This window comes from Mycena indigotica, assembly GCF_014461135.1.
Source record: "Mycena indigotica strain 171206Taipei chromosome Unknown Mind.scaff0009, whole genome shotgun sequence".
Lineage (NCBI taxonomy): Eukaryota > Fungi > Basidiomycota > Agaricomycetes > Agaricales > Mycenaceae > Mycena > Mycena indigotica.
In genome coordinates, this window is record NW_023503008.1 from 244,219 (window position 1) to 263,437 (window position 19,219).

The following is a 19,219-nucleotide window of genomic DNA, read 5'->3' on the forward strand; positions in this document are numbered from 1 at the left end:
TATTTGTGTGAACCAGTTAAGGTTTTGACGACGCGCAAAATGGGGCCAGGATTGAACACCACGACGATAGCGCGTAATCAGCCATCCCCTCCGCATCACTATTTAAGCTTCGCACCGCACAGGTGGGACGCGTGCCTTCGCCGAGCAGGCTGGTGTGAATGGAAAAGACTTGCAAGATAGGTCAGAACAGTCTACACACTCAACGGCGAGATAGCCACTCACTAGATCATCCTCAAGTTGCTTAGGTTCCAATTGCCCACGGGAAGACAGTCGTTCCCGTTCCCCAAAAAGACGGAAATACTACTGCTGAACTTCTTGTATTCTCGGGCGCCGTTTCAATCGATACTGGCGATGTCGACGCAAGTGGCTTCCAATAACCGCAGCGCTGGATTATGTAGTGCTTGGTGACGAGTAGTTCTTGCAGCCTGGTATTTTGACGAGATTGGTAGGAGAAAAGGAGACAACGGAGTTGGAATTTTTTTTGATCGGTCACCTTTCTCTCAAATGCCCCCCACGCACTCTACACGTTGTGCTACCAATCATTGACACTCTCCGAAAATCGACCCAGAGAAAGCATCTTGTTCAGGATTCAAAATAATCAAGACGAGAAGCCAATAGCCAGTGCATTCGAGCTCAAGTTCGTGCTTAGAAGTTAATATCCACCGAGCTAAAATTCGTGGTTTTTGTGTTGAGCAGACTACTTTACCCAAACAATCCTGCCAAACGGCGACAAGACGCTCCCCAACTTCCCCTTCTCTCCGACCCAGAATGCAACCTCGTAAATGTTCGGCTCTGTATTCTCTCTCAAAAAGTCCTCCTCCTCTCCACTTTCTGGTATGCTGACGACCAACGTCGGCGAACGCAGCCCATTAAGTGTGGACAGATGCCACTTGGCTGTCCCTTCCAGCCGTTCAAACGGCTTCGCGTCGATAACCGCGCTCAACTGGTCAGCAACAAGTTGAAACTCGTCACTCTTGACGAGAATACGAATGTGTGCAACTCCTCGGGCACCAGAAGGGTGCGTGGTATTCGAATCTGGCCTTGTTGGAACCTAAAATGCTCGTTCAGCTCGACGACGATTCGTTCAACCCCGCTTCACCCGCAACTGCCGATCCGTCACATCCCCGCAAAAGAAGGGCAAAAGACCGTGGTTTTCCGCCGGCGCGCTGATAACCCACTCAAGCTTCACCCCATCTTCCCTTGTGCGCCCGCCACCAACTTCTTCGTTGTACAACTTTGTCTCCCGCCTCCACCGGCCGTTGATCACATCCGAAATTCGTTGCGGGCCTTCATCAAGAATACCATTCCCCAGGAAAGCATAGTCGATCCAACCCGGAGCACGGGCTGCCCATTTGTGCTGGTGCCGCGGCGACGAAGGTGGGTAAGAGTCTGCTGGGTGGGTGAACGAGAGGAGCTCAAGATATGTATGGTCGTCAATGATCTAGAAACCATGTCATCCATGTCCTCCTTTATTACTGTCCCCCAACGCTTACAACCAGCGCATTTGCTGTGAACCCATCGGTACTGTGGTTCCCGCTGATTGGGTAATTTCCCATTGACTGGGTAATCGCAAAGTCCTAGCATAGTTTTTTGCATAGTGCTTCCGGTATCATCCGGGATGGGTTTCGTAGCCTATTAAGTATATCCTTACAAAAAATTAGAGGTATCCGTGAGGAGATGGTGTGCCGGCGCAGTGGCCGATCATGCGACTTGTGTAATATTTGGGTCCAGATACCCATTTTCTGTTGTTGAAGGGGGAGGTTATTATCTGGAACACCTGGGCAACCTCTATATGCCTAATAAGTCACATTGAGTGTGTTGATACCTATTTCTATGCACCAGTCGCTCCGTAGCGTTGAAATTGAGACAAATGTGACACCCTGTCACGGGCCCATCAAATCTAGCAATGGCTCAAGATAACGAAGAAGAAATGTCTTGGGGTCAAAATTTAGACTTCAGGGTGGCATATAAGGCCGCTTATACCTTTGTGGCATATTTATTTCCCAGTACACACTCAGGAGAGCTCAAATACGAAGTTTGGACCCAAATATTACACGAGTCGCATGATCGGCCACTGCGCCGGCACACCATCTCCTCACGGATACCTCTAATTTTTTGTAAGGATATACTTAATAGGCTACGAAACCCATCCCGGATGATACCGGAAGCACTATGCAAAAAACTATGCTAGGACTTTGCGATTACCCAGTCAATGGGAAATTACCCAATCAGCGGGAACCACAGTATGCACGCCCCCGTCGATTACGCTAGATCCCATGATGTCATGATCCAGTAGAACACGGTAAAGGAGGGTTACTTGAACCCAAGTTTGCGCCACTGCTCTGCCGTTTGCTGGACTGTGCCAGGCGGGGTAAGATGCACAATATGGTCGAGCGTGCTCGTAGCCATAGCGAAAGGCGCAAGAAGCACGTCAGGTGGTATAAATTACTAATCGCTACGCTACGGTGCTTATTGGGCTACGTAGGGGCGAATGAGCAGTGGCAGCTGGCCACCTGCGTTTGGCTCGCTCCTCAGATACGGCCGCTGCGTAACACTCGTTTTCTTTGCAACATCTTCAAGAGGAACAGCCAAGTCAAACTCGAATGCGCGCACGAGAGCAAAAAGTAAGCATTTGGTCCTGGAACCTGATCAGCATGTAACAGAGGGGGAATTGATCACATACTCGACAATGGAAAAACGGTAGCCCTGAATAGTCAAGATACGCAAAAGCAAAAGCAAAACACTCACGATGCATGCTCGTGGACCCCCTAAGAATGTGAGCATGTGTCCCCAGACGCCGGGGATGGAATTGGATATGGTTTCCCTTTCCCATCGCTCGGGGCTACATCTATCGTCAACCGGCCATCTTTGGTCCAAAAAATAAACACCGACATGAATTCTCGAGCATCTGGGCCCCAAACCCGCTCGTCGCGGTTCATCACAAGAATTGGGATCATGCTGCCAAGAACAATGAGTATTCTGCGGACTTGGGAGTAACGACTGACATTGTCTGTCCTTTAGTAACACGAATAGTGTCGTGCACAACGCCGTTTTTGTCCGTGAACGGAGTTTCGAGTGGGACCACATCGTCTTGGGTGGCCTCACGGACTATGCTTGCTCTCCAATATGAAGCATCGTTTGGCGCAAACGCAACGCACCTGTGGATGGCAATGGGGCATGAATGCGCAATGTCTCTCGAACAACGCAGTCGAGATACGGCAATGCATTGATTTCGTCCATTGTGGGCGACTCTGATGGGACAGCGAGGAGTTCCTCCCGCAGTCTCGTCTGTGCCGCTTTGTTCTGGGTCAGCGCGAATAGAGCCCATGTCGTTGCCGTGCTATATATTGATCAACGCCCGTTCATGAAACGTGAGCCCTACCTAGTCGTTTCGTGCCCCGCCAAAAAGAACGTCGGAATTTCTGCTTCTTGTCAGCAAAACAAGCCGCTGCACAATTATGAGCACTGACGAGCCATAACCTCTGTGTCAGATAGCTGCTGACTAGGCGGAATATCCTTCGCAGTGTTGGCACGGACCAGCAAGGACAACAAATCTCTTGAGCGTGGCCCAGAGCCCTTCTCAAACGTCCCACTGTCGGCCATTTCCTGTTTGCTGCCCTGCAGCAGCTCCCGTGCGATACGCATCATCGTTTGTTGCGCGCCGTCCATCGTGCTATCGACTTTTGTTGGCTAAAATGCACAATCAGTGTTTGATTTCACTCCTAAATGCGTTAACGCACCACAACTCGGAAGGCAGGAACCAGGATCTGCAGAAGCGCAAGCACGTTGAAGTGACCTGTGCTGCTGAAGATAACGTTCAACGCCTTGCCGAGCTCGCTCTCCTCCTCGGAGGCCAGTGAATTGAAGTGGTAGTTGAAACCTTGTCATGGTCGGTATCAGCTCCATGTTAAGACTGGATAGCCAAACCTGCGAGCCCAATGATGTCCAGAGTCGCCTTGCCTAACCACGACAGAACGTTGATGCGCGCCACACCATTCTCAGATTTGCGGATTTCCGCAGCCCATACATCCCGCAGCTGAGGAGTCTGTTAACAGACCGAAGTTCATGGCACCACTGACCTCGTTGGACTTGTCGATGAATATCGGGGTCAATTCACGAACTTGAGGATAGCCGAATGCGGGGTTCTGTGGTTGTTGAGTCTTCCGAGTCACGACTTTTGCCTCAATGAGAACAAACCATAACTCTCCGCTGCAATGACATCAGCACTCTTTACAGTGAACAACTTGAGAGGTTTGCCTGTTTCTTATGATCGTCACCTTCTGCAACAATGATACCTTAGTCAAGTCAGCGAAGTCACCATCACAAAGTTGTTTGGAGCCATACCCCGTCCGAGGAGCCGCGATAAGCCAAAGCGCTGCGGCTCTGGCTTCTGGTATATGTAGCTGTTGGTGAGGAAATGGTTGAGCGCCTTGGGATCGACAGTATATAGTCTCCGTGCCTATAGCAAACCGTCAACATGTAGCAGAGGGCTTCGCACGAGCCTCGAGTACCCACTCCAAAGAAGATCTTGTACTGGATTGTAGAGCCATACTCTTTCACCCATTGCTCATGCAGCACTGAATTTTCCTGGGAAAGTCAACAAAATGGACGAGGTTTTATATGCCCCTACCGCCTTGAAGATATCACGAAGGTTGCCAAATATCCAATTGGTCGACTTCGGGCCTGGGAGAAGCCGCAAAGGCGAGTGGAACTCGCGATGGAGCAACTGAAACAGCTTGAAGAGGACATAGGCCCCGAGAGTGCCCGCAATGGAGACGAGCGTCTTCTTGGTCGTGGTGCTGAACATGACGCGGGAGGTCGTTGTCGTTCGAAGGGAAGGTTCGTGTGATGCCAACAGAGCTATAACTATTTTGACCGAAGGTTGATCCGGCGGATATCCCGTTGGGTCTTGACTGTTCTCCCGGAAACGACAAGGTGGATTAAATTGGGTTGGATTAAAGTGGGCCTAAGCCTCATTCTTCTCTACAGCATATTCACTACGAACAGTAGGAGTGCTTGCGCCGGAAAGATTATAGCTACCAGCGAAGACTAGTCCACTCGATATTCCACTTGGACTCCTGCCCAAATGCACAGTGTCGTGCTGGCATACCGAGCCATGCGAGATGCTGGCGCGAGAATTCAGTATCTGGATCATGTCAGATACCGCAGATGTTCTGAAACAAAAAAAAACGAACGAGTAAGATGCTGTTGGAGTACACTTTGGACAACCAGAGACAAATGGCAAGGTGGAAGTTACGATGTGGGAAGGTCGCGAATATGATCAGGTCAGCAATCGCAGCGATGGCACACAGCAAGCCTGTTTCGGCGGTAATCCTGACGATGCGTGATATAACGTGGTCAGTCGTGGGGTTGAGGCCACGAGTGCGAACTACAAGCAAGTAGAAACAAGTGCTAGCGACGATAAGCAGGTCACAAGCAGCAGTGCTAGCGAGCCACATCTGGAAGACTGAGTTATTCATCGAACAATACGGCAGAAAAACGAACTGCAGGTATCTTGCGGAAGTGGAGCATGGAGAAATGCCCAGCGCGGTTGATCTCAACACCGGTCCAGATCCCCATGGACATTTGAAAGACGGTGATCTGTTGGGACTTTAGGGAGTCATCAAAGAGCTGCATGGCGCGTACAACGGCGATGGCCATTGGCACGAATAGCTTACGGCTGATGATGTAGATGCGCCACCCAAAATAGAGTTGGCCAGCGCATGAAACTAGGAAAAACGCGCATAAGTCAACGTCAAGGCAATCGTTGACAACGCACTGATACTGCCAAGGACTGGCGTATCAAACCAGGCAAATCCAACTTCATCCAAGATTTCAGGGCGGCCCCAACCGACTCCACACCAGCGAATGATATTCCGAGTGCCGGTCATAGTCTGCAGAGATTCGGCGGCGACAATAAGTCCGACCAGCAGTTTGGAATGCAGAGCATCCTTTGGGAAAGCGATGAAGTAGATGGCTGCGCAAAATGAGCAAGGTTTTGTTTTGGATTCATAGCGCATACCTATCTGAACGACGAGAGCACCGAGAAGAGCCCAGTTTAAGATTGTACCCATCAACTGTCCTCGATGAAGTAAGGGTCATGAATGACTGAGTTAGAGATATGTACCAAAGGGAGCGTACTGATCACATATTAGCTTCAGAAGAAAATGCAAGCAAAACCGCACATAGGAACTGCATTGAAAGCAGTCATGTTGCGTATTAGCCCCAGGCGCGGGGGGGAGAGATATGTCGAAGAGCAACGATAGAGTAGGGGTCAAGGGGTGCAGTCTTATAATGACATGGCAGAATTCGACGATCAAATGCAAGGCGATCTCATTTTCAAGAACCAAGACGGAAGATAGATTGGTGGGCGTTGTCTGGACCGAAGGAGTGAGGAGAATGTGGTTGAAGGCAGAGGTCACCGGAGTTAGCCGGAACACTTGTTGACATCTCCCGTCATGTCCTCCTCCTCACCTCCCAGTCCATTTGCGTTTGCTTCCGACGATTCAATAGAATTAATCGACATTCTTCGCTCTGCAGAAGACTCTCGTAGACGTCGTCGTCGAAGATTAGATCGCTATGATCCCACGAAAGCCAGACCACCCGTGGCCTTGTTTTGTGGAGCAGACATTTCGGTGGAATTGGCGGACCAGCATCGGCCTTGGAGGCCTCAGGTTGTGCCTGATGAGCAAAATACAGCCCCCCCTCGAAAGCGCCAGCGTCGGTCAACTGGCTGTGGAACACGCATTCACACTGAGGCACACCCTGACGAACGCTGGACTGGTCTACCAGAAGGCGTTGGATGCCTTTCCCACTTAGATGATGGGTATTTTACTCCGGATGCCAGACGGCAGCTGAGATTAGGGAAAGAAAGCTGCGGATGCACAAGAACTGGAGTTGGTTGCACTGTTTGGTGAGTCCAGACATGCCTCGTGTCCTGCATCTCACCAACATCATAGTGGAAACCCGGTTGGTGCTTTCTTCAAGCCTTGCGAGCGGCATACTGCGTTTCTGTCGCATTTTTCCAGCCTCTCACGCGCGCACTATGTTTTCATTCACACAGCTGTGTCGCCACCACTGCCTCAACCGACTACTCGTCGAATCAGAACCCCTTCTGACGACATTCAGTTTGGCTACCCCCCGCGTCGCATACAGGACTTGGCAGAGCTGCGTAGAGCCCGAAGACGGGTTCAGTCGGAAGCAATCACTGAGGACCCTCCTCGACGGAGCATCCCCCTATCCAGATTCTTCACTTGGACAAATCGCACTTCACCTCCACCACTACCCAGTGACCCAGTTCTCGACGAAGGGCCCTTTGAAGCTTGGGCAGACGACACAATTGAGCGTGCAACTGCTCTTGCTGCGACACCGGTGCCAATCATTGATTTGACTTCTATCGATGACCCACCGGCACAAAACGACACGTCCACCCGCCCAGTTACGCCCGAGTGGTGGCCAAACAGTGTTACATCCCCTGGACAGCAATCGGTGGCTCATGATTGGCCACCAATAACTCGCAGCTTTGAGAGGTCGACGGCGGGGCTTGCAGACGCCGTCACAGAGACGGAGGAGGTGGAACAAGAAAAGGAAGAATCCGAACCCAGGGGCCGGACTTTTTTCGAGCGTTGACGACCTCTAGATCTGTAAACTATCATAATACCTGTCACAATGTCACAGAGGTATTTCGAGTCTTGTCGTCGCCCTTCCTTCCAACTATACCCGCCGTTCACCCAGTACTATGGAGCCTCAGCAAGACTTGTACAACACCGATCTCTACGTTGAATATATGACGGGGAAAATCGAACTTTGCGAAAAGGAATATCTCGAAGAAGCGTCTGACCCAGACTGGCTCGCCTCGCTGCCCGTCACCTCTGCGCGGCACGCCACTCTCAAGGAACTCGCTTTGGTCACGGACGGCATGTTGGGTGAGTCCTAACCACGCCCTCGTCTCATACTGAACCCAAATCCAGCGTACGCGGAGATACTGGAAGTAGACAAGCTCAAGATCCGCAATCCAGCCTCGCCAGCGAAACGGCCCTTCCGCGACATTGTGAATGGTGGGTACAAAAACTCGCTCGTCAAAATGTTCACAACAGCTGTGTGTAGCGGTAGGCGAGGGCGAACCAGCGATGAAAAAGCCAAAGTACAATAGCCAAACCAACTGTTCGTTCCTGTTTATCGTTTTATCACAGTGCCGATAACATTCACTATAGCGACTCGTGTTCTGCGTCCTCGTCGTGACTAGAGGGGTGTAATGGAAATAGTCTGTCTTTTGTCGCTAGCTTGTGAATCATCAACGTGATGTCACTCATCTTCCTCTTTCTTCTGAACGACCATGAAGAAGTTTTTGCAACTCACCAAGCAAGACGACGACCCATCCTTCATGCTGCCCCATGGCTGCATCATATCTCCACTCGTTCTGCCTCGGTCCAACCAAACTGCCACTCGTTCTTTTTCTACCACCACAGATATCGAGCAATCCTCGCCAACAAGGAGCTCGACAGCATTGAACTCCAAGCCTTCTTTCCGTCGCCAATCTGCCTTTACCGTTGAACCTCGACTCCCGTCTCTTTCTCTCGCGCTGGCGGCAGCTCTTTCGCCCACACTCCAACCACTCTCTGCTCCCCACCCGGCCAACCGTGGTATCACCGGCATGCCCTCGCCACCCGCCTCTGCCGACAAGAAGCAACTGCGCAAGCTCCACGCAAAGGCAGCGAAACTGCAGCCCAAACTCACTCCTCTCTTGCGCGAACGCGATGTCATCATTACCAGCGTCAACGAAATGCATCGAAAGAGCGCGTCTAAGCTGGCGATGCTCAAGATGATGAAGAAACGCGATCACGAGTTCAATGCGGGCTATGCGGCAGCGCTCAAGATGCACAAGGCCAGGCTTGAGAAGGCGAGACAGCGGTTGAGAGGGGTAGCGACGGAGGACCAGTATAGGCGGTTCATGGAGAAGTTCCAGCTCAAGGAGGAGCGACCGCTTTCCCTGCCGACATTTCCTGTTTTAGAGATTCCCGACTGGAGTTGATAAAGACACAGACAGTCCAGAAGATTCCGAAAGCTTATTTGCGTGGGGGAGGATATGGCCAGAGAGATGATTAGTACTTGTTGAAGAGTTACAGCCTATTGCCCTACACACTAGTAATACACAATCCTCAGTAAGTAATCGTGACAACGGCCGCTGTCGAGCCCTCGGTGTTCACCGTCGTGATAATACCATCCGCGGTGTCGCTCACAGTGGCCCAGTTGATGTTAGGGAACCCACCATTCGTCAGCTCGAGGTTGGTCGCGGAGAAGACGGTCGAGCCTGCCGGGTAGTCGTTACGAGTGGTAACGCCGTACGCCTCAAGGGTAAGTGTAGCCCATTTCAACTCCTCACCACCATCGACCTCGAGTGCTGTGCCCCCGACATTGGTGAAGGAGGAGAGGTAGTTGAAGGTTCCGCCAGATGCGCCAACAAGCTGGACTTCACCTTGAAGCGTCTGGCCAACAGAAACGCCAACGAGGGGTGTGAAGAATGTCCCTCCAGGGTAAAGATACCAGGAAGCAAGCATCCATTGTGCGCCACCTACAATCAATTTAGTCAGTACATATTCCTGTTCATTTTTGTGGGGGTGGATGAAATCGCACCTCCAGCTGCGCTAGGTCCCCACTAGGACACGATCAACTTATGAAGGGCAGACAGAGAAGATGTACAGACCTGTAAAACGGGTTGCATGATTCCGTCAAAGCTGCCTGGTCTAGAATGAAAGATGAGAATTCGGGACCGTGATTGAAAGCGGGTTACATACTCAATGCTGTTGAAAAGGAACAGAGTTTGGCCATGGTTTGCAGCCGGCGTGGGCGGAACAGTCCAGGTAGTCTTGAACGAGCCGATTGGGACATCGTTGTTGAAGTAGTGGGCATATGCTACCCAACCGGTCTGCAATGGAATTGGGGCATCGGAAGTAGGGGTTGGAACTGCTGCCTCGAGCTCGGGTTTGAGCTTGACCACTTTGAGGACCGACCCCGTGTTGCTGATGATGTGGACCGTCGAGTTGCCGACATGCTTAACTTTTCCTCCTGAAGGTATTTCATGGACGGTGGATGCGTCACGGAGACCTTTTGGTGTGACAACTTGGCCAGGCGGGGTAGAGGGAGCCGCAAAAGAGGAAATGGCTAGAATGGCGATGCTGAAGAAACGGAGAGCGAACATTGTGGAGCACTGCACGGATTATCAGTGGGTTGGGTCACTTGGGTAGGGGGGGAGAGATGGACAGACGTTGAGAGGCTGTTGAGGACCAGGCGGCTGCAGTAGTAGGACTAGTCATTCTGCTTTTAAAGCAGACCAGGAGGACCTCTTGCCGTCATAGTTGGCTTCCTACGCGCCGGAGTATCACTGGGTTACATCCCCCCGTGATGCGGCGTTGTCGATACGAATGTAATCAAAAGCGTAGTTTATTCAGTGTCGGTGCCGCACCGGGGACCAGTCTACGGGCGGTGTATTTAGAATGGGCCTCGAATAGAGCCCAACAGAGCAGTCCAGGGTTTCATAACGAGAATCTAAGCATGGTCGAGTGCGGATTCGGAACAAATTTGGATCATCGAACAAGCGTTGAGCTGCCTACTTGAGGTTACTTGGGTACGGAGTGAGATAAGCGTGAGCCTCGGCAGGACGACAGCGAATCCAGCGAGCAGATGGTGATGGAAGAGAGAGAGGTCATGAGTTGAACTTGCGTCATAGCTGATTGAGGGTGATGCTAAGAATAGCAACTGAGTCCAACCCAAACTCGAAGTTTTGACCGTCAGAAAGTCAAGTTTCAGTATAAACCATGGCATGGTTGACTTGAGCGCCGCTTTTCGTGTTGAGACGGTCACGCATGCAGTAGTGGAGACGGACATACCCAGCCCCGGCACGCTGAGCACCAGCATGGTGTTAGACAGTGCATGTATGTTGCCCTCTTTCTTTAGCTTCTTGACAATCGAAGTGGAGATGATCGTCAGGCTGGGAATCTGGGATGGTCAGTTTCCGCTGATGACTCGAGGTAAACGCCGAGTCAAGAGCACTGGATGGTCTGGACTTTAGGGAGGGTAATGGACCTGGGTGATTGAAGCGCTGAAAGACCTTGAAAGTTAGAGGATCTGTGTCACATTCAAGTTCACACGCCGGCGCCGGACCTGTCACGTTATAAGTGCTTTCAGCTTGACCCTATTCCCCCCATGCATGTTTATTCGACCATTGATCGACTGAGTTTTCTGGGCATCTATACTGCTGACCTGGCGATATTGTACACTCTCTGGCACAGTACTTGTACCCTGATCCGACAGACCCACACTAGCGACCTCGGATAGTAATTATTTGACGTGGTGACAGGCACCGGTCAATTATTACACATCTGCTGCTTGATCCGATTCCTTCCGCAACTCGGGCTTTTGGTATAGTGCATGATGATCGCATCATCCACCGCTGCACCGAACACAGTACATGACTTAGTTCAGCGCATGCCAGCGTTTGTAATTCTCCTCCAGTGGCTTGGGCATCTGCAATCATGACATCCCTCTCGCCTTTTACTAGAGGGATCCGTGTTGATGCCCAACAATGCTGCTTTCACTGATTTCTCGCTTCCTCAGCTCGTTCTGGGTTTATCTTATTGTTTCCTTTTTGCTCCATCTACCCCAATGTCTCCCAAAACTTACTATACATAGAGTATATGTGACAGCTCTGATGAGCCAATGGGAAGGCTCAGTTAGGATTTCCTAATTTGGGACATAACTTTTGCAACGCGCCCGTGCGTAGCACGGGCTACTCCTCGTACCTTTCTGAGTGAAACAAGAGTGAAAATCAACAGGATCCTGATAGTGAGCACCATTTCGTACAAGTACCTTCTGTGTTCTTACTACCTTGCCGTTCACAGGCACATCTGCCGTCACAACACTTGGCTCTTACTTCCATTCTGAACTCTACCCGCTCATCTGACTCTTCGCGACCTCAACTAGTTCACACGCACAACAATTTCCCTTGAATTCGCAACATACACGAAGTAAAGAAACTACCCTTCCCAATCAGATGTTCTTATAATTAGTCACCAACCACATCTTGCCTTCGCTCAAGAGGGCCAATAATGGTGCGACAACTTTTGGAAACGTCAATAAAAGCCGGCGTCTAAGTGTGTGAATAGTGGAGCAACTTGGAACCTGAGTCCTAATAGTAGCTCAACTTCGATGTTCGCAGCGGCTAGCTATAGGAAATTCCAAGTGCTCAGTAGTGAATTTAAATCAACTCGGCCTGCTGCCTATTCGCATACCTGCTCATCTAGAGTGAAGATCTGCTCAACAACTCGAAGTGAAATACTACTGGTAATCCATGCAAGTCTTGTAAATTCTTCCGTTCCAATGGCAGGTCGCTTGCAAGTTGGTCTCAGCCGGACAGCGCCGCGACTCGCTATAACTAGACGCTGACATGAGGTAAACTCGTCCTCACCTCACGAATGGGTGTCCACTGGCAAGACTTTGCACTGGCACTGGCCATCCTGCTCTGGCTCGGAATCGGCGGCAACGCGGCTCCGAGTCCGTCTCTCCAACCATGCCCGGACCCTTCCTCGCAGAGCGATGTATTCGACTTTGTGGTCGTTGGTGCGGGAGCGGGTGGTGGCCCTCTTGCTGCGCGGCTGGCAGAAAACGGGTATTCTGGTGAGCTGCAGCGCAGCGGATCGACTTTGAAACTCAAGACAATCATAGTCTTCCTTGTCGACGCCGGAAACAATGTGACTGGGTTTAACTCGACTCTACCTGCGTATTGGCCGAGAGCGACTGAAGGTGTGTTGTTTCTGGTCTTGTTATTGAGCTAACGTTGATAGATTTGGCAACGTCGTTGGGGTACAATGTCACGGAGTATAGCACTCCAGGGTCACAAGTATCTTGGTACCCGCGTGCAGCTGCCCTTGGAGGCTCAACAGTATGTCTTTCCCATTTCCCGCCCAAATGCAGATCAAGTTTATTGCTCAAGATCCACAATGCCATGATCAACATAATTGCCGGAACGCGTGGGGACTTTGACGCTCTCGCGAGCATGTTCAGCGACCCGTCTTGGTCCAGAGACAACATGCAGAACTATTTCAAAAAGATCGAGAAAAATGAGTATGCGCTCTTGGATGTCGCCAACCATGGGTTTAATGGGTGGATGGAGACGACCTTGCTGCCCGATCTAAACCTGTTGCACAATCTAGGTGTGTGTTTTCTTTCTTTACTCTTCCTTTGTTCTGAACCCGTCGAAGACGTGTTGGATCCACAGTTACTCTCAATCTTCGCAACGCTCACTCTACTCTCCGGTCACCCGACGATATCAGACCTGAACGACCTCGCTTCGGACGGTACAGCCGGCATCACCTCCCCAAGCTTCACCATCGACACCAACCACATCCGTTCATCCGTTTATAATCGACTGAACGCCGCAAAGGCGGCCCGGAGCAATCTAAACATCACCCTCGACACCCTCGTGACGAAGGTCCTCTTGTGCAATGGCTCGGACAGCCTTCCCACAGCCTATGGCGTCGAAATTGCGCCGGGTGCGGCGCTTGCTGTGTCTGGACATTTTCAGGGCAAGCAAAACCTCGCAGTCCGACAGGTGATGGCAAGACACGAAGTCATCCTTTCTGCGGGCGTATTCCAAAGTCCCCAGATTGTGCGTGGCTCTCCTAGAATCTCACCGTCTTCGCTAACGAACATATCAGCTCATGGTATTCTACAATCGGGTGAAATGCACAGAACCAATGGTCTATATAGCTATCGGGAATCGGCGATCCAGCGCAACTCGCCCAATTTGGTATTGACACAGTGGTTGATGCACCCGGAGTAGGGTCCAATCTGCAAGGTAAAGCGCGCTGCCAAACGCGATGACAAATGAATATTTCCGCCCTAGACCACGACGAGATCGCTATTGCCTGGAAGATGAAGAACGACTTTGTCCTTCTCGAGGGCTGCAAGTTTCTTTCTGACCCGACCCTTGACCCGTGCTTGGAGGACTGGATCACGTCAGACCACCACAACATCTATTCATTCAACCCAGTTTTGAACGCCATCGTCGACAAGTCGAACCGCGACGCGTCTGCGACGGCGCCTGATATATTTACGTACATCGCGCCCGCATATTTCGAGGGAATTGTTCACGGTTAGCCCTCCCGGTTTCCAAGGCCCGCTAACCCCCAGAGAAAAAACAGGCATGACTCAAAAAGTCATTGACAACCCAAATGGATTCTCGGCGATTGTTCTCCTCACACATCCGTCTTCAAGAGGCTCCGTCAAGCTCACTGGATCCCATCCTCAGGACGCGCTCGACATCGCCAAACGACATTTCGAAGCCCCTGATGATGCTGGGACACGTGACCTACAAGCGTTGGTCCTGGGCCTCCAGCGAATGCAGGCGTTAGTCAATGACTCGCCTGGCATTGCTACATTCGTGGAAGAGCAGGCGTTCCCTCCCGCCGGAGCAAATTTGACTCAACACGTCTTGGACCACATTTTCGGACATCACGCATGTTGCACGAATGCGATGGGGGCAGATGGAGGTCGGACGGGAGTTTCAGATTTTTGTTTCCGGCGCTGAATCACTTTCGATAGACCCTCAGGCGGTACTGGACGGCGACTTCCAGGTTAGGAAGACAAGTCGCTTGCGCGTGGTCGATCTGAGCTCGTGGGCGAATGTGCCGGGGTACTTTGTGACGACGCCGATGTATATGGTTGGTATCGAGTCCATATTGTGGTGAAGAGAGCTGATTTGTCCATCGTAGATGTCAGAGAAGGCGGCTGATAGTCTGATAGCAGACGCAAAAGCACGGAGCGGGTGAAATCAAATTGTATTATTGCTACGAAACTCTGTCAATCCTCGAGTAGTTCTTTTTCTGTTGAAAGGGTCAGCATCATCAAGGCTAAGATGAACGAAACGAGAGCAGACCCAAAGTTGCTCCGTCGTTCAGTGCCTTTGCTGCTAACCGGATAACTGTCGTAGACATCCGCTTGAGCAGTTGGATAAATGGCTTCCAGGGAACGAGGCCCAATGGGTCTTGGCAAGCGTCTTGGAATGTGGGATTGGATGGAGAGCTGACAGCAAAATTTCCTGGGAAGCCGTATTCCGACTGCAAGGCGCCAAATGCAGCAATATAGTCCTTTTCTACTCCTACGACGGATGTAGCGATTGTGCAACTGAGCAATAACGACTGAGCGGAGGATTCTAGTTCGGAGTCCATTGACGACATGAACCTGGAGCCCAGTTCAAGGTGGATAAATCGCAAAGGGGTATAGGCGGCGCACTTTAGGGCTAACCCGCTTCTGACGGTCGTTGAGCGAAGTCGAGCATGAGAACAGGCGGATGCCAGCAGCAGTTCCTGTGGACGTCGGACGAATGGAGGTCGAAGGCGTTTAAGCTTGCAGTAGGTGACGAGAGGTTTGTGTGTCCAAGTTTATGGGCTCATGCCACTGAAATTTGCCATGTTGTGATAGAGTAGGGGGCTGTTCAAGTTCTGAACTCAGTGAACCGTCTTTCAGTTCTGTTGACCTCTGTTGACGATAAGCGTGACTGTCACAGTCCCGTGACTCGAAGTGTTCACCCAGATGACGCGCCATACGCAGGTACAGTAGTAGAACATACAAGGGTCGTTCAAACTCCACAAGGTTTGTTTGTAAGGCAAAGTAGATAACTTCATACAGGGCTCACACCGACTTTCAACATCACAGATTCCTACGGGATTTCCAGTCAAAACCGAACACATCAGAATGGATTATCGATGCACAAAGTTTATTTGAGCGTTTAAGCGACGGACTCAGGGTCGACCAGGGTCTCGCTTGACGGCTTCATCATAGACTAAGATGTCCTCCCTCCACATACAACGCGCCAAGAGGTGGGGAACGACACCGTTCCTTGCGGAGTGGCTCAGCAATATGGTCGTTTATTGCCGGTCGTCCCTCGAAGGGAAGAAGGCTTTTCAAGAATGGTACGTCCAATAAAGCGTGCCCTAAGCTTCCTCAACTCTCCACCAGGATAACTAACGAATACGGCCGTGAGCGAGCGCAAGAGAAGTTTACCGAGTTGGCTAGCCCAGCAGAGGCGAGGAACTTAAAACCTTTACCAGCCAGCAAAGAAGCACACTTCTATCTGGCGGCGGTGCGTCTATCTCACGGACATGGAACACGCTAATGTTAAGCCTGTTCTCAGCTGGACTTGGGTTGGTACCCTCTTCTTTCAAACATCAAAGCTTATGAGGACCAGGTGTGTCTGAAAAAGCGATGCGCGAATACTTTCAATTTGCTTTCCGGTTGAATTTATGCTCACCTCCTCGAGTTGCGCCCGCACCGAAGCGCCATCGCGGTGAATCTTTGGCTGACTGGATCACGGTACGCTCCCACCCATTTTCAATTGGTGCGTTGGTTAATAATGGCTCACGTATAGCGTCGTGATGCAGCCGTTATGAGTGGGAGCAATGTTCCCGACATCGATTGGCGCGTCATTCGAGCGATTGCCTCGTCCGAGATGGTAAGTAATTTGCTGTGCTGCGACGCTGACTGAGATAGCGCCCATAGCAACTCGGTGCGGATACTGCTGACGAGTTGCGCTTCGATCACAAAGCCTTCGTGGACATGCTTGCGCTGTATTCCCCGTCAATCATCTTGGACAACAAAGACTCAAATGAAGACAACGGGATGCTCTATCAGAGAGAGCTTGCATTTCAGTCACAGATGTTCATCCTGACAGTGCGTTACCTGGGGCTCTCTCTCGATGTGAAGTCTAATAATTCTAGATATCCAACATGACGTGGTTCTCCGTCGCAGTGACATTGAACAAGCTAATGGAAAAGAAGCTTTCCAGTACCGCTGCCATCGAGGACGCATATAAGAACGATCGCTCTATCTTGTGGCGTCTCGTCTCGTGCCTCTGCTTTGTGTCCTACCTCTGCAACGAGCGCTGGCACAGACTGGCAGAGATGATCAGTTATAGTCCATACTTCCGCCCGTTTTTCACGCGTTACCGAGTTAGTGTCACTATAGTTCATGGCACGTTTACTGACCACGCTAGACTGCTACCGGGGAACCACGCATCAAGGTCAACCAAAAATATGTTCAAGAGCACGGATACTCGAGCGAGCTCGACCGCCTGGTCGTGCAGTTCACGGAGAGTGATTTCTCGCAGGACGTGTGGTTTATGGATCGTCTGGCGAAATTTCTGGTTCGCAATACTCGTACGCCCGACACAACATCAGTCTGAGCATTTTAGAGCGAGAATCCTTCGGAAGTGAGCAAGTTCAGCGAAGATGCGTACAGGGAACTGAGCAATGTCGAACCCGGTATGCCCTTCCGCACTGTTTGTTCTTGTCTGATACTTCGCTACTCAGTGGTCGAATGCAAAAGTCAGCTAGTCGAGACACCATTCGGTCAAAAACTCGTCAAATACGCAATATCGCAAGACAGCACTTTTCAAGACCCGGAATTTGTCCACAACACCACGTTTATGGATGCCAAAAGGCTGAAGCGGGTCCCCCGGAACAAGACTACGGATTGGTCGCATGCCTACACTGTTGTCCGGTCCATCGGGAACACGTGGCGTCAAAAGGCGACTGGAAAGACGCCGATAAGATATTGGCTGGCCCTGATGGACAAAATCAGGCATGACGCGGAGTCGCCCGAGCTGGCCGCGGCCCTCAAGGAAGGGGAACGCCTTCGAGCAGACTACGCAGAGGTCGGCTTCAAAGGGGACGCCAAAGGAGTTGCGGGCCTCTTGTTGTTCGATGCAGCATGGAAGCAAATCGAGGGGGTGTTGTGGAACGTCGGTCGAGGGCTGGAGAAGGTGCATAGAGTTGAGGGTGGCGCGCCGGATGCGTTGCGCCTTTACGACCCGGAAAGCCCGGTCCGGATCAGCCCCATCAAGATGGTATTTTCGTCGCATTACAAGGACGGTGTGGCGAAATATAAGGCAGAAGGAAGACCGTTTCCTCCATTCTGGGGCCAGCCGCGCGCCCACTCTGACTGGATAGAAACGGTTGATCTCAAGTTCGACTTCGACCTCGATCCTGACCTGGATCCCATTAACGACTTGTGGACGATGCCAGGTACGGGAAACGACACAGAGGAGACGAAGGTGGAAGAGGTCACCGAAAAGGATTTGTTCGCCGAGAACTCGCAGGCCATGTCGTGGGCTGACGAGGTCGAAGAGGAGTTCTTTGGCGGGAAAACTGGCATCGAAATCAATGTGGACTCGGACCTAATGGACTGGGGGGAGTCGCTCCCAGACTACTTACCCAAAAAGTTCACCATCGGCAAAAAGAATTTCAAGGTCGGGCGCTTGATTTCTGCGGTCGCGCTTCCAACAGCATGGCTAGGTATTCCAACGCATTCTCCCTTTGAAATCTGGCAGCGCGGCCGCCTCGGATGAGCCAGCCCCTGATGTGCGCTGGTCGGACTTCGAGAAGGTTTGTGGCTCTCTTCCCCAATGGCCTTGCATTCATTGTTTTTCAGGCCATGAAACGCATTGGATTCGGCGTTTCTCGCTCACGCGTTGGGTTGGCTGTCAGGTTCGATCCGCCAGCAAAGATGGCTCGCTCGGTTGTCTTCCATCGCGTGGGTCGAAATGGCGCTCGTGGCGAAGACTCATCACTTTGACAGCCTTACTTGTCTCCATTCATATCGCCGGTCGATTCGAGACGGTGCGTGTTTCTTGGCGCTCTATGCCCCCGTCTGACGACCCCATATAGCCTTGTTTTTTGCTTGGGAACGTGCTACAGATGGACAAGCAACAATTTCGAGCGAGGGTCGGCGGAAGATTGAGTAACGAGTTGGCTTGGGATTGAGAGTGGGATTGTCATCAATAATGCAAGTCCATGTTACATTTGAATGTCCCTTCCTCAGTGAGTAAAAGATACTTGATACATAAGTACACTAATGTGGTCCGTAAAAGTCTGTAGAAAATGATCAGCACCATCTCCAAGAAAAGGCAAGAGAAGAATCAGAAAAAAAAGGCAATAATGGTTGTCTCCAGAGAAGTCAGAACAGGTCTGATGGATTTTCGTCCTGAATTGAAAGGAATGAACAACTCACCATTTGTGATACAAGAGGTTTTATCGATACACTGGGACAAAAGAATCAGCCACTGAGCGCACAAAGATCAGAAAAAGAAAAAGGATCAGATATAAAAGGCAATATAAGAGGTGTCCTCAATCAGAACGTCGGAACAGGTCTGAATGGGTATCATCCA

The 19,219-nt window shown here is 51.1% G+C and overlaps 9 protein-coding genes across 9 annotated transcripts; 5 read left to right on the forward strand and 4 right to left on the reverse strand.

Moving 5' to 3' along the window:
* Positions 1–697: 697 nt before the first annotated feature.
* MIND_00993600 (Zn(2)-C6 fungal-type domain-containing protein) lies at positions 698–1,556 on the reverse strand (the record flags this gene model as incomplete). Its single annotated transcript, XM_037366540.1, has 3 exons — positions 698–1,051; positions 1,100–1,441; positions 1,494–1,556. The coding sequence occupies 3 exons, from the start codon at positions 1,554–1,556 to the stop codon at positions 698–700; spliced, it is 759 nt and encodes a 252-aa protein (XP_037215934.1).
* Positions 769–1,513, forward strand: MIND_00993700 (uncharacterized protein; the record flags this gene model as incomplete). Its single annotated transcript, XM_037366541.1, has 3 exons — positions 769–834; positions 884–1,018; positions 1,069–1,513. 3 exons carry the CDS (start codon positions 769–771, stop codon positions 1,168–1,170), a joined length of 303 nt encoding a protein of 100 aa, XP_037215935.1. The 3' UTR covers positions 1,171–1,513.
* A 913-nt stretch (positions 1,557–2,469) lies between the features above and the next one.
* MIND_00993800 (uncharacterized protein) lies at positions 2,470–6,431 on the reverse strand (the record flags this gene model as incomplete). Its single annotated transcript, XM_037366542.1, has 23 exons — positions 6,186–6,431; positions 6,128–6,140; positions 6,023–6,077; positions 5,780–5,977; positions 5,506–5,729; positions 5,196–5,459; positions 5,006–5,146; positions 4,631–4,966; positions 4,516–4,587; positions 4,345–4,459; positions 4,278–4,295; positions 4,198–4,226; positions 4,080–4,145; positions 3,928–4,036; positions 3,741–3,880; positions 3,471–3,690; positions 3,383–3,422; positions 3,159–3,340; positions 3,006–3,108; positions 2,893–2,958; positions 2,749–2,842; positions 2,684–2,706; positions 2,470–2,638 (listed from the first exon to the last, which is right to left on the reverse strand). Exons 1-23 carry the CDS (start codon positions 6,209–6,211, stop codon positions 2,470–2,472), a joined length of 2,703 nt encoding a protein of 900 aa, XP_037215936.1. The 5' UTR covers positions 6,212–6,431.
* An 18-nt stretch (positions 6,432–6,449) lies between these two features.
* MIND_00993900 (uncharacterized protein) lies at positions 6,450–7,629 on the forward strand (the record flags this gene model as incomplete). Its single annotated transcript, XM_037366543.1, has 2 exons — positions 6,450–6,913; positions 6,960–7,629. Exons 1-2 carry the CDS (start codon positions 6,459–6,461, stop codon positions 7,627–7,629), a joined length of 1,125 nt encoding a protein of 374 aa, XP_037215937.1. The 5' UTR covers positions 6,450–6,458.
* A 706-nt stretch (positions 7,630–8,335) lies between these two features.
* On the forward strand, positions 8,336–9,031 carry MIND_00994000 (uncharacterized protein; the record flags this gene model as incomplete). The annotated part of the gene is made up of 1 exon (XM_037366544.1): positions 8,336–9,031. The coding sequence occupies one exon, from the start codon at positions 8,336–8,338 to the stop codon at positions 9,029–9,031; it is 696 nt and encodes a 231-aa protein (XP_037215938.1).
* A 127-nt stretch (positions 9,032–9,158) lies between these two features.
* Positions 9,159–10,198, reverse strand: MIND_00994100 (uncharacterized protein; the record flags this gene model as incomplete). Its single annotated transcript, XM_037366545.1, has 4 exons — positions 9,159–9,571; positions 9,634–9,655; positions 9,704–9,743; positions 9,795–10,198. The coding sequence occupies 4 exons, from the start codon at positions 10,196–10,198 to the stop codon at positions 9,159–9,161; spliced, it is 879 nt and encodes a 292-aa protein (XP_037215939.1).
* Positions 10,199–12,470: 2,272 nt separating this feature from the next.
* Positions 12,471–14,825, forward strand: MIND_00994200 (Choline dehydrogenase; the record flags this gene model as incomplete). The annotated part of the gene is made up of 10 exons (XM_037366546.1): positions 12,471–12,672; positions 12,721–12,798; positions 12,840–12,937; positions 12,989–13,208; positions 13,257–13,733; positions 13,787–13,852; positions 13,901–14,149; positions 14,199–14,546; positions 14,599–14,717; positions 14,769–14,825. The coding sequence occupies 10 exons, from the start codon at positions 12,471–12,473 to the stop codon at positions 14,823–14,825; spliced, it is 1,914 nt and encodes a 637-aa protein (XP_037215940.1).
* A 31-nt stretch (positions 14,826–14,856) lies between these two features.
* MIND_00994300 (uncharacterized protein) lies at positions 14,857–15,233 on the reverse strand (the record flags this gene model as incomplete). Its single annotated transcript, XM_037366547.1, has 2 exons — positions 14,857–14,879; positions 14,933–15,233. The coding sequence occupies 2 exons, from the start codon at positions 15,231–15,233 to the stop codon at positions 14,857–14,859; spliced, it is 324 nt and encodes a 107-aa protein (XP_037215941.1).
* Positions 15,234–15,843: 610 nt separating this feature from the next.
* MIND_00994400 (uncharacterized protein) lies at positions 15,844–18,792 on the forward strand (the record flags this gene model as incomplete). The annotated part of the gene is made up of 14 exons (XM_037366548.1): positions 15,844–15,968; positions 16,015–16,138; positions 16,190–16,199; positions 16,244–16,368; positions 16,424–16,507; positions 16,555–16,725; positions 16,773–17,003; positions 17,048–17,197; positions 17,246–17,315; positions 17,364–18,301; positions 18,348–18,437; positions 18,484–18,585; positions 18,631–18,671; positions 18,720–18,792. The coding sequence occupies 14 exons, from the start codon at positions 15,844–15,846 to the stop codon at positions 18,790–18,792; spliced, it is 2,334 nt and encodes a 777-aa protein (XP_037215942.1).
* Between the last annotated feature and the right edge of the window lie 427 nt (positions 18,793–19,219).